Source organism: Hippopotamus amphibius, chromosome 2 (genome assembly GCF_030028045.1).
Source record: "Hippopotamus amphibius kiboko isolate mHipAmp2 chromosome 2, mHipAmp2.hap2, whole genome shotgun sequence".
Taxonomy (NCBI): domain Eukaryota; kingdom Metazoa; phylum Chordata; class Mammalia; order Artiodactyla; family Hippopotamidae; genus Hippopotamus; species Hippopotamus amphibius.
In genome coordinates, this window is record NC_080187.1 from 144,701,416 (window position 1) to 144,714,844 (window position 13,429).

At 50.2% G+C, this 13,429-nt stretch overlaps 1 protein-coding gene across 4 annotated transcripts in view; it reads right to left on the reverse strand.

The window, feature by feature from the left end:
- Positions 1-9,197: 9,197 nt before the first annotated feature.
- Positions 9,198-13,429, reverse strand: part of AP3B2 (adaptor related protein complex 3 subunit beta 2) — a 33,900-nt gene continuing 29,668 nt past the window's right edge. For all 4 annotated transcript variants that reach the window (XM_057722344.1, XM_057722343.1, XM_057722340.1 and 1 more), the window contains 5 exons: positions 13,117-13,345; positions 12,609-12,693; positions 12,288-12,385; positions 9,522-9,660; positions 9,198-9,419 (listed from right to left, as the gene is read on the reverse strand). In XM_057722344.1, the coding sequence (XP_057578327.1) occupies positions 9,269-9,419; positions 9,522-9,660; positions 12,288-12,385; positions 12,609-12,693; positions 13,117-13,345 (702 nt within the window). In that variant the 3' untranslated portion in view covers positions 9,198-9,268. The remainder of the gene's footprint in view (positions 9,420-9,521; positions 9,661-12,287; positions 12,386-12,608; positions 12,694-13,116; positions 13,346-13,429) is intronic.

Genomic DNA, 13,429 nt, shown 5'->3' on the forward strand with positions numbered 1-13,429 from the left:
CCTGGCAGGCTGGTGAGGGTGGCCTGGATCTAATGGCTAAGGGGAGGGAGTGCAGAGGCAATGGAAGGAGGGGAAGTCAAGATCTAGCCCACTATTGCAGGAGAATTAATGGGAGAAGGTGAGGCTAAGAACAGATGCTGGAGTAGAAATCCACAGGAGGACTCAGAGTAATGGTGAGAGTTGGCCCATCTCCATCCACAGAATATCCTCATGCAGAAGCTTCCTTGGGTTGCTGAGGTCATGGGCAGAGAGGAGATGGCTGCAGGGGCAGAGCAAGAGGGGGCCCTGGCACCCCCTAGCCATTTGCCGTCCTTCCTCAAGGTGGCCCATTTCAGCTGCCCAGGAATCCACGCCTTCTGGTTTAGCTTCCCTGGAACCCTCTGGCACCAGGCCCTACCTGGGGCTCTTCCTTCTCTAGGAGCAGCCCACCCACAAGTCTCACCCTGGCCCACAGACAGCATAGGACAACTCATCTGAGGTGGCATTTCTTGCTTGTCCTTTCAGAGGGTGCCACACCCAAATACCTACAGCCCAGGAGCCAAATGAGGGTGGATGACAGCACCAAGAAGGCCCAAGGCACACCTAAAAGGGCAATTATCTGATGGATACTGTGTAGGAATGACATCCTAGCCCAGCCAGATCTTTCAAGAGAAGCTGGAAATGCAGTTTTGTGGGGGTTTTTTAATGTGAAATCTTCCTAATTTTAAATTTGGTCACTAGTTCAAATTAAAAGAGTCAAGCCCAGCATGTCCAGGGGCCTCATGCAGCTCATCCTTTCCATCCCTTTCTCTTCCCTGACCCAAAGCTGAGCAAAATAAGAATCCGATACCTGAAATAGTGCCCAAGGGAACAGTATCTAGAAGCTCTTTCGTATTAAAAATCCCAGCCGTAAGAAAATGAAGGTATCTTTCAGGTGACTTGGAACAGAAGTTTCTGCTGTATAAAATCCCTCTTCCTAAACTTTTTGTTGCAGGTAATAATGAGAATAATAGCTGACCTTCACTGAGCACTTACTATGTGCTTGGCACAGTTCTAAGTGTTTTACTTATGTTAACCCATTTGCAGACAAGGAAACCGAAGCTCAGAGAAGTTAAGTAACTAGCTCAAGGATTCCCAGCCACCAGTGGGAGAGTGAGGACTCAAACACAGGCAGTCTTCTGGCTTCAGAGCCTGAAGCCTTAACCAGATAAGAACAAAATTTCCAGCACCCTTATATGCGCACTGCTTTCTGGCTGACCCCAGAGCTCACTGTAGACAGTGAAGGAAGTGGTGGCTGAGTGCACATCCGGTCATGTATTTGGCGAGTCCTATCTCCCTGCCCTGACCTGGCCAGGCTTGCAGGTTATGCAGGAAGAACAATACCCCTGACCAGAAGATGTCCACGATCCAGGGAGTGGGGTGCAGAAAGGGACAGAGGTGGAGGTGTTAAACGATTTGGTCAAGTCCCCACAGCTGGTCACTGGCAGAAGCAGCAGGAACAAACAGGCAGCATTATCCATTCTCTCAGTCAACAAACAGCCTTTGAGCCCAGCTATGCCTGGCACCATCTCTGCAGTCAAGCCCCAGATTTACAATACAGGTTTTAAGTGTAACTGTAATTGGCTGGACGAAGCTTTAAATGCATGTACTAGGAGGGACTCTGTATTCTTTTATATGCTCAGGTATTCATTGCCTCCACAGCAGGCAGAAAGCTAAAAGAAGAAAAGAGACTGCAGGGAGAAAATAATTTTCCTGGTTGGAAAAGATCAGAAGGGAGATTCATTTAGGAACTCAAGACCACAAGGTAAAGTGAGCACATAGTGTCTACTCAGCTTTTGCCAAGCTCTGTGCCGAAGAAACCGTGTTCTTTGTTTTTCTCATGCCCTTTTAAGTGGGATAAAAGAAAGTTGCTCAGCACCACCTTTCATCATACACAAATGTAAATTTTAAGTGGGTTAAAAATACAAATGTATACTGCATTACTTGGAAATTTTTTTATTAAACAGTATTAGGAGAATATTTTTATTGCCTCAGAGTGCAGACCAATTTTGTGAATATGGAACAACAAGCACTGGGTATAAAGGAAAATTGATAAATTTGACCACATTGGAATTTAAACCTTTGGTCTATCAAAAGATATTTAAAACTTGAAAAGATGTCATACACTGGAAGAAGGTATTTGCAATACATGATCTACAAAGGACTGGTTTCCAAAACATATAAGAATTTCTACAATGAGGCAAATAGGAAAATGGGCAAAAGATGGGAATGGGTAGTTGACAAGAGTGGAAGCCCATATGTCCACAAGCATAGCTGCCTACCACTCACCAATAACCAGGGAAATACAGTAGGATACCATTTCACACCTCCCAGATAAGACAAAATGAAAAATTCCACCATCCCAGTAGCGGGCTCACTGCCAGTGAGGGTATAAACTGGTTCAGCCACATTGGTTGTGGCTTTTATTTTCTACATTTTTTAAGTTGAGGGGTAGCAACCCACATACGGAGAGTACACAGAGTACACAATCATAGTTATACAGCTTGATGTGTTTTACCTACATACACACCCAGGTAACCACCACCCACATCAAGGTATGGAATCCTTCCAGAACCCCGTAGCTTTCCATCATACATCTTGCCACTTCACCCACCTCTCCTTGAGATAACTAATAATCTAACTGCTTTCCTCACAGATTCATTCTGCCTGTTTTAGGACTTCATATAAATTTTGGCTTCTTTCATTCAACATAGCATCTGTGAGATTCATCCATGTTGCTGCAGGTAGCAGTAGTTAAGTCCTTTTTATTGCTAAGTAGTGTTCCATTGTATGGATATACCATATTTGTTTCTCCATTCTCCTGGTGATTGGCAATATGAATTGGACTCTTATGAATGAAGGTGCCGTGAGCATTCTTGATGTGAAGTACAGCTACTCTGGTGAGCAATTTGGCAATGTTGTTAAGTTGCAGGTGTGTATACTCTATGACCCAGGAATCCCACTCCCAGGGAGACATGTTAGAGAAACTTTCACATGTGTTGAAAGAGGCAGGAGTTAAATACGCCGATAGGTGTGTTATTCAAAATTGAAAAAATAAAATACCTTAAATGCCTGCCTAGAGGAGAGTTGATTGATAAATTGTGATCTACCCATACAATGGAATACTGTATATAAGTAAAAGTAAATGAAATAAAGTTAATCATATCAACATGAATGACATAACATTGAGTGAAAAAAAGCAGGATGTGGGAGACTACATACTCTACAATGCCATTTATATAAAATCTTAAAACATGCAGTACATTACTATCACAAAGTACAATACAGTATATTGTTTAAGAACACGTCCATATGTAGTAAAAGTACCAAAAAATGCATGGCCTTGATAAATGTAAAATTCAGAACAGCGATTTACTTCAGGTGGGGGGGAAGAGCTCGTGAAATGAGGAATACAGGGGGTATCTGCTGAATTGATGAGTGCTTCAGTTCTTAAACTGAGTGGTCAGTACACGAGAGGTTATTTTATTCTTGAAACTTGAAATATATCATAATTGTTTAAAGAGATACAGGGATGGAGACAGTTAAGGGCAGTGGTGTGGTGGTAAATATTTGACAGTTGGCTGCAGAGAGGGGAGTGATTTGCAGTATTCACCTATTTCTGTGGCGTAAATGCTTCTACCGTGGCTGATTTCAAACCACCAATGTGATAGTCGATGATCACAAGCCAGCATGACCCTGCTTCAGCACGCCACTGACACTGAGCATGGGAGCAGACTGCTCTGAAGGCCAGAGCTGGGGGTCCAGGCTCCCTCGGAGGACTTTTCCGACACCCTAGGGCATGGTCGAGGGCTGGATTGTATTAATTTATGCTGTAAAGTTACCCCCAAACTAAGCAAGTCAAAACAACAGATATTTCTTCTCTCACACAATTTCTAAGAGTCAGGAATCCAAGAATGACTTAGCTGAGCGGTTCTGGCTCAGGCTCTCTCCTGAGGTTGCAGTCAAGCTCTCAGCCAGAACTGCAGTCATTTGAAGCTTTGCCTGGACCTGGCTCTGCCTCCTGGCTTCACCTCAAGCTCGCTCATTTCCTCATCACACGGACCTCTCCAGAAGGCTGCTGGCTTTCTCCAGGGCAAATGACCAGAGAGAGAGACTGAGATGGAGGTGCAGTGGCTTTCATAAGCTGATCTCAGAAATTACATATTCTCACATCTACAGTATCCTGTTGTTTACATGCACCAGCCCTGATAAGATGTAGGAGGGGATGACACCAGGGTGCAAATGCTAGGAAGCAGTGATCATTGAAGGTCAGCTACCTCACTGACTGCAGTTGAAGGTGAGTGCCAGTTGTCCCAACATGCTTGCAGAGGGGTTAGAGGATGCCTAGGGCCTCAGCGCAAAGAGTCTGAGAGGCCCTCTGCTTTGTTTTGCGGCTGAGGAAGCTGAAGTTTAGGAATTTACTGGAGAGTATGCAGCTGCTTATCAGGAGCCCAGGGTCTCAGTCTTGCCTTGGTCTGAGTGAGGAGGACCACACCTCACCCTCTCCCAACCTCACCTCTCCCTGTCTTCCCTCTGCAGGTGCAGATGCTGGGGTCCTGACACCTCAGTCAAGGTCACCTTGACCAAGCCCTCAAGAGTTCCTTCTTCCCCAGAGCTGTTGCCTCACATTCTCCCTCAGTCAGAGCAAGAAGACAACCCCACTCATTTCCACACACCCCACCCCTGCCACAGGGGCTGTTGGTTACATGTCCCCAGTAGCCCCAGAGAGCAGCGTATGCTGCCATGTTGGCATTGCCAGACACAAGTCCATGCTGGCCTTCTGCAATCCCACTGCCATTTACAGACTGCTGTGGAGCCATCTCAGAGCTCTGTGATTGATCTCTGAGTGAAATACCACACGGCCCCAAACTGGAAGGAGGTACGAGGGAGGTGTGCTGTTGCACTCTGTTTCTTGACCTGGATGCTGTTTACACAGGTTATTCAGTCCATGAAAACTCATCAGATTGCACGCTTGTGATTTGTAGAATTTACTATATGAATAGTATACTTAAAAGTTTTTTTTAAGATAGTCCCAAAAACAGGGACACGTGTCTGGGAAGATCCCAGAGAGAAGCACTTTTCTGAGCTATTGGCAACCTTTATTCTCCAGGTACCACTGGGAAGCTCCATTCAGGTGGACTCACGGGTGGAAGATCTGAAAAGGGACTAAAGTTAGAGGGTCCTTGCCATCAAGATAAGAAGTGACATTGAGGGTGAAAGTGACATTCAGATAAGAAGCAACCCCCAGAATTGCTCACCTTCTTCAGCATGTCCCAAGCCTCAGTGACCCCAAAGCATCCTCAGTAGTAATGGGGCAATCAGGATGGGAGTTCCCAATGGCCAGGATCAAACAGTGCGGCCCTAAGTGCTTTTTCTTAGTGGACAGGTCAAGGGGATGGGGGACGGGGAAGAGACAGTGGGGTAAAGACAGCGGGATCAGGCCAGCACCATCAAGTAGAAGATCTAAGAAGGTGCTCACTGCTTTTCTTTTGGATGTGCCCCGCTTTATCCCCTGTTCTCCAAACCCTTCAAGGCACTGGTTCACCGTCCTTCTCTTGACCCTGGGAGACAACACTGACCAGGCCATCATAGAAGGAAGACCCAGCTCACCTCCTTGAGGACCTCGGTCCATGCACCCCCGCCCTCAGCAGCTCTCCCACCCCACTCCTTTGCTGGGGCTCTCCCAATCCTGCAGGCTCTGCAGCCAGTTGCAGGCTGATGGAATGCGACGGGACCTACTGGGCCAAGCAGTCTCTCCATGGTTCACACCCCAGTCCTGGTTGGTCATCAGCCCATAGCTTCTTTGCCACCACAGTGCCCAGCACTTGTTGGCTGCTCAAGTGCTTGATGAGGAAGGAGGGACCTAAGGCAGGCCTTTCCCGCCCCCACCCCCAATCATGTGGAGCCGTGGTAGGAATGGGAGTGACCGAGAGGAACGTGAATGTGGCTGGGGAGGCAGGGAAGAAATTGGTGGTGAGGATCCTGGCTGTCCAGGAGCCAGACCTCTGGATGGGGGTGGGGGGGTCATAAGTTTCCTATTTTTCCTTCTTTGCCCAGTAAGGCAAGGGAAAATCCTGTCACAGTAAGCTGCATACCCAACACTCGTCCCTTTGATCTGCAGGCTATGCTAAGAGGTGACCCTCAAGATACCCAGCAGAAGGTGCTGAACTAGCCCAGGGCCTTGCCCTGGGGCTGACAGGCTGGGGGATTCAGGCATGGGCACAGCTAATGCCCCCCACTCTGGGGCCCCTGTAGTGGCTTCCTTAGTGTCCCTACATGAATCTGTTCCCCAATCATTGCAGCTAGCCAGCTACAGCAGCCTGGCCAGAAACTGAAGCCATTCCATTTACCCATTTGCCAGGGTACCACTTTGAAGCCATCCTGGACTGGGCTCCCATTCTCAGCCCCTCACTGAGTTCATTGTCCTCTGACCTGTCAAGGCCTGTGGTCAGGCTCAGACCACACTTGGACCTCCTGGGTCCCCACTAGTGTTCTACCCAATGCTTGCCGGGGACACTTTCTGCCTCAGTGCCAGTCCCTGTACTTCTGTCCATTTCCGGCCCCCTCCCCCCAACCCTCCCTGTGCACCAGCAGAGCCCTAAGAGCCCTTGCTAGTCTGCTCTGAGGTCCTGGGCTCCACATGAATCCCACAGCACTGGGCCAGCTCCCTCGTTGCCCCTCAGTGCTGCTCATGGGACACATGAGATCCAGGAAGCCTGTGACCACAGTGGCAGAGGCTTGGATCAGTGACAAAATACAGGATATGATATGGGTTGGAAAGAAGAATGTTCTGGGGACAAGTGAGGCACCCCCCCCCCCCCACTCAGGTCCTGCATGTCCAATCTGTTTCCACCATGTGTCCGGGCAAGCCTTATCTTATCCCTGCAGAGACTCACTCAGGGGTGCTGAAGTGGCAGGGCTGTGGGAGGTCTGGCCATGTCCAGGAAGACATGGGCTGAGCTGGGCTGCGCTGAGGCTGGGGCAGCTACTCTCCCTTCCGCTCTGACTGAGGTTTTCTCCAGCAGACCATTCCCTAGAAGAGAATGGGGCCCCGTCCCCCCTCCTGGGTTGAAGATTGCTACTTCTGCCTGCTTCCGCAGTCCCAGCCTTCCCAGCTGAGCTCCTTCTCCTGAGCAGCTGCAGACTCAGACTCTCCCTGCTTACACCTTGCTCTCCTGCCTCCTGCCTCCCCCTGAGACAACCTCACCCACAAGAACCATTTTCTTAAGAAGAGTTGTTATTGCTAATCCCACAGCCTGGGACACGTTCCAGAGAAATCAACACAGGGCTGGGAAAAAGGTTCATGTGCTCTGGACTCTCACTCAGGGTTGGAGATCTTGGTGCCCTTTCCAAGAGGTTTTGGGAACCTGTGCTGTAAGCTCTGTGAAAGATGTTAGAGGTCACGCCTTATATGCTGCTGGTTCCTACACAATCCACTCTGGGGCCTTGTCTGGGTTCGTAAGGAATTCTCTGATGGTCCTTGTTCTTATTTCTTAGAAAATCGCTGCCTCCTTCATGCTCCTGTTGCGGGCAGTGCTGATTCAGAGACACGAGTGAGAACAAGTCTACCATTCAAGTGACCCCTGATTGGTGGATCAGTCCCGTCTCAGAACCTGCAGCGACAAAAACAGTGATCCCAGGGAGAATTTCGGGCCCCAAGGCTCTCAAAGAAGCGGCAGCCCCAGCTGCTCGCTGGTGCCACAGAGCCCAGCAAGTCCCCAGAGCCAGAGGCAGGGCTGTCCCCTGGCACTGCCTTTGTTCTCATTCCCTGAGAAGAGGGCCACACCTGCTTCACCCTGTCTTCCCCTAGTCAGACTTGCTCAGGGACTCTTCAGTGTGGGGAGGTGTGGTCAAAGAAGTAGAGTCTTGGTTATGGAGGCCACATCCCTCAAACTATCACTGGAGTGTGTTTCTTGTAACACAATCAAGGTGTGCTGGGACAAATGCATCCCAAGGTCAAAACCAAGCAGGGGTAACACTGTGAGCTTTAGCCCCTCTTAGAAGGAGTGTGGGGTAGGTCACAATGCACACTGGCATAGTAAAGGCTCTGAGAAGGCCTGTAGGAAATAAACTTACTGTATTTCAATCCATGATTCCTAAACTTATTTGATTACAGGCTTTTGTTTCTGTTTTTGGCAGAACACATGCTAATGGAACACCTTTTACACCTTTAGGAACCACTGGCTGCTCAGCCTCTTTTCTCACCAGGAAAGGTATCAGGGAGGGCCCCAACCCTCACTGCCACCCCAAGAAGGCTTGCCCCAGGTGTGCAGGCTCTACATCCTCACTACTCAAGTGTGTCTGTGGAGCAACAGCATCAGTTGCTGGCATCTTGTTAGAAATGCAGAATTGCAGGCCCCACTCCAGACCTACTGATCTGAACCTGCACATTAACAAAATCCCCAGGTGATCTGATGAACGGCAGTTTGAGAAGCAACTGGTCTACATCTCCTGTTCTTCCCTCTCCAAGATGGCCAGTTGGGTCATCTTCCCAGCTAGATGGGGGCTCTAGGCCCCCTATCTAGACGTCGTTGACATATTTTGACCCTTGCACCTATGTTTGGGAATTCCCCACATTATGAGTTCTCCTTCCCAAGGGCCCATGAGGAGAACCAAAAGCATCCACCAGATGTTGAAGAGGCATCTTTGCAGAGGCTCATAAAAAGGACCTGGGAGTTCTTCTGGCTTGACCTCCCTATCTCTGATCAGATGTCTCTTCCACAGAGATGCCTGGAGACTTGAAGATGGCCATCTTGGGGGTTCAACCAGAGTCACCTCTGAGAGTCAGTCACAGCCTCCCCTAGAAGGTCAGTAGTGATCATTCACAAGGCTCAAACACAGCCACTCTTAGGAGCTCTCTCCCCGTCTCCCACCAGCCCCCTTAGGCAGAACCCAGAAGAAAGGAAAGGTGAGCTGGCATCTAGGGAGAAGACATTTTATTGAGATTTTGCCACATAAATAGCTACACGAAGCTGGGAGGACCAAATGGAGCCCTGCAGTCTCCCTCTGCACAGGTCACTAAGGAACCCATGGGGAAGGGAATTGGGAGGGAGCCTGGCAATGACCAGAGAGAGAGAGGACCCCCGGATGCTATCTGGAATGAGGAGTCTGATATGCGAGACGGGGAGTGCGGGGGAGAGAGAGAGAGAGAGAGAGAGAGAGAGAGAGAGAGAGAGAGAGAGAGAGACTAACAGCCTGCATGTCACAAGAGAGGGACAAGTGGGGGTTGAAGAGGTCACAGCACTTGGGATCACTGGGTCAGAGCCTGCACCACGTCCTTCACCAGCATGGTGCCAATCACCATCTTCTCACTGTTGACTGTCAGCTGGGCAGCTCCAGTGGGCCGGGCATCCAGGGTCAGCAGGACCAGGCTCCCGCTGGTCAGTGTCCTCCCTGCAAACCTGGGGTAGGGGCAGAGGAAGGGGCTCAACCCTGGGGCATGGGGCCCCTGCTTCAAATCAAGCCCAAGAGCCCATCTCATCCCCTCTGCTGGTGTTCAGTACCTATACTCATCAGATGTCCCACAAGGGACACGACCCAGGTTGGCCGTGGCAGTCACTTTCTGCACCACAACATGGTCGCTCCGAGAGGTGTCTGGCAGCGTGAGCTTCTCTGTGATCTCATTCATGCCCGTCAGCTTTCCTGGGGGCAGAGGTCATGGTGAGGGCAAAGGCCATGACGGGTATCCCTGGGTCTGCCCACTGAGCACCCTCACCAGGTTCTACTCATGTGGGGCAGGTCTGAATCTCCCTCACCAGTCTTGAGGAGGGGCTACTTCCCTCTTGGACCTGGCCCTCCCTCAGGGAGCTTTTGTCAGCCTCCCCCCCACCACCCACGGCTCTGTCCATATTGCTGACCAGAGACTGATTTGGTGCTTCCCCACTGTCAGACATGTGGGCCACCAAGTGGACTTGGTGGCCAGTCAGTTCTTAAGAGATTTCCTCCACCTGGCCCCCACACCTTTTGGTCTTTCCTGGTTGGCCCTCCAACCCGAGTTCAGCTCTCTCAGAGCCCGTGGAGGTTGAGTCCCGACAAGGAGATCACTGGTGGCCGCTGCTGGTCCTCACCAGGTAGGCCAGAGTCCAGTTGTCCCATGCAGCCCTCACAGGAAGACCCCTCATTTCACAGGTGGCAACAGCTCCAAACATGGCCAGGGCTCATGATGTCCCCAGGCACTCACGACATCCCCAGAAACCCTCACTCTACAGGGCTGACCTCTTCTCTCCACTCACACAATCTAGTCAGCCACGTGAGCTCCTCGGTCTGCCCTCCTGCCCACCTTCTCCTCAGCCTCTCTCTCCTCCCTCTGCTACGTCCCCATTCTTCTCCTCCTTTTGAGAATGGACATCCCTCTCCTGTTGTTTTCATCTCCTCCGGTCCTGACTAGTGACATTTTATTGTCCCTGTACCTTTAGTCTCTTCATATCAAGTCTCCTCACTCCTAAGAAGTCCTTTTTAGACGCAAGATACCTAATCATGCCAATACTGTGTCTCCCTCCCCATTGACCACCAAGGTCCTCCAAAGAAGACTCCATTTCCTCAAGTCCTGGTCTCCCCAGCTCACTGCAATTGGCCTCCATCCCCCCTTTTGCAAAGACTTGCTCTCTCGGATGTTGGCAGCAGCTTCCTATCTGCTGGATCTGGAGGTCTTTGGTCATCTTGGCCTGCAGACTGTCTAAGGCACTCTTCTACGCCATCTCTTGTGGTTCTCCTCCCACCTCTTACTCTGTTTCTTCTCTTTTTCCTCCCCTCCTTTTACTCCTGAAGATCACAGGTTTTCCTCCAGGAAGGTCTTTGACCTTCTTATCTGCCCACCCACCTCTCTCCCGGGGTGATCTCACTCATATTCACAGCTTCAATTATCACCTCTATGTTCCTGACTCCAGTCTAGAAGTGTTTCCTGGGCACAGACCCACATTTTCAGTTGTGTACTAAACACCTCCTCCTGAATTTCCCAAATGTATTTCAAAAGCAGCTTATCCAAAACTGTCCAAGATCTTCCCCTCTTTCCCTTGCCCAATCCATTCTTCTTTCTTCCAGATCAGGGGTGTGGCACATTACAGCCTGAAGGCCAAATACATGCCTACCACCTGCATGGCCCACAATTTTTTTTTTAAGGGTCAGGAGAAAAGTCAAAGATGACACATGAAAATTATATGAAATTCAAATTTGTGTCCATAAATAGAATTTTACTGGAATGCAGCCACACTCATTCATTTCCATATTATCTGTGGCTGTCTTTGGGTTACAACGGCAAATTGCAGCAGAGACCACACGACCCAGAAGGTCTAAAACATTTGCTTTATGGCCCATTATAGAAAAAAATGGCCAATCCCTGGTCCAGGTGAACACCACTGCCATCGTCCCTAATATCTAGGCCAGACATTCTACAGCCAGCTTATATGTCTCCATCTCCTCTTTCTTAGGGCAAATGCCCATGGCTTCCCTCTCCCCCACCTCAGCCTTTCATCCTTTTTGCTGTGGCCCTAATCCTGACCCTCACCATCTCCCATCAGATCTACTGCAATAGCCTTATAACGAGTCACAGAATTTAGTCCACGGTCTCATACCAAGCAAGCGGCAGGTTCAGAACTTAAAGCCAGGACTCATGAAGCCCCATGTTTCCTTCCACTTATGCTGTTCTGCCTCTTTCTCCTGCTGCAGATTCTCTCAATTCCAGTCCTAGCTGCAAATATTGCCAGATTTCTCTTTCTGAAGCAGGTCTGAACCTGGCCCCTTCTTTGCTCAAAAGATTTCAATGACTCCTCTACTGCCAGGAAGATGAAATCTACAGTCCTCACTTCTCTAATGATGAAGTTGAACCCAATAACTTCTGTGACCCCTTCCAGCTCTGAAATTTTAGGACCAAAATCCTAAATCCTTTAGCACAGCATTCAAGACTTCCAGAAACTAGAACAAACATATTTTCAGCTTTGTTTTCACTACTCCGCAGTGCTAAGGACTCCTATGCCCCAAAGCAAACTGCTCCCCTCCTTTCTTCCTGTAAATTTTCACTAACACCTACTCATAATGTTTCCCCCAGCTGGAATTCTGGCCTAGAATTTTCTGCCTGGCTGAGTCTCCACTCTCTCCAAAGCTTCACTTAAATGTCCTAGCCTCTGTGAAGCCTTTGCTGGAGCCACCAGCTGTGAGGCCTCCCTCTATCTGCAGGAGCCGAGGCTCCCTCAGCATGACTGTAAGGCGGAGCTGAATGAGCCCCAGGGATGGTCCTGAGCACCCTTCCCTCCCCACTCCCAGGGAGCACTCACCCTGTTCCTTCTTGAACTCATTCTCACTCATGAACACAGGGGCCATCAGCTCCCCCACAGGTGGCTGAATGGAGACGTAGAACTGTCTGGTCTGGGTGCTGGGAAGGGTAGGAAAAGACAGAGGGAGAGGGAGTGAGGCCAGCATCTCTCCCCTCGCCTCGCACGGTGTCTGAAGGGAGGGCTTGGAGGCAGCAGGAGGGGGAGGTGAGAACTGAGGTCTCTGGATGCCTTCCAGATGCACCAGATCATAATGTATCCCTACCTAATGCCACCTCCCCCCCACCAGCCACCCTCCTACTCCTCCGTGAGTTGGACACATACCACAGCTGGAAGTTGGCTGCTTGGGTCGAGTCACAGAAATTAATTCCCATGATAGCAGTGGCAGACTCTCCCGGTGCCAGGGTCTCTGCAGTGGTGTGAGGCAGGGAAATGGGGAGAGGAAGACACCATCACCTGATAGGTCTATAACCCAGACCCCTTCTCCCCTCCACTGCCAGAGCTGACCACCCCTCTATGGAATCCTGGCTTTCTGGGCCCCTGGAGACTGTTCCTGATTTTTTCCTGAAATCTAAACACTCTTCCCCCCACATACCTCACCCCCATATAAGTCTGTGCTGAAACAATCAAGCCTCAAGCACCTCTTGCCCTAATATGGACTTGCTCATTTCCTCGTCTATCTTGTCCACCAAGGCATGGATTGTGTTAGATGCCACCTCCATACCCCCAAGGCCTAGACCCTGGCCTGGCACACAGGGGGCTTCAGCAGCTCCAAAAAGACCAACTCCACCCAGGAGCCTCCTTCTCCACCATGTCCAAGGCCCTTCCGCACCGATTTCAGGAAATTCCTGGATGCTGATGCCAGCAGGCAGTTTGGGGGTGCCCACATGCAGGCCCTTGATGGGGGTATCAGAGCTGTTGGAGACGTGGATGTGCACAGACACCATGTGGGGGTCCCCGGAGAAAGGTTGGCGGCTGAAGGTGTAGTCCACAGCCAGCCCCTCGCCAGCTACACGGTGCAGCAGCTCCTGTCTCCCGACACCCGACACTGGACTCAGCAGCTAGGTGGGGGGGGGGGGGGGAAGGGGGGAGGATGAGGGGAAGTATGGAAATCAACAAGGAGAGAGCATGTCCCAGCCTTGTCC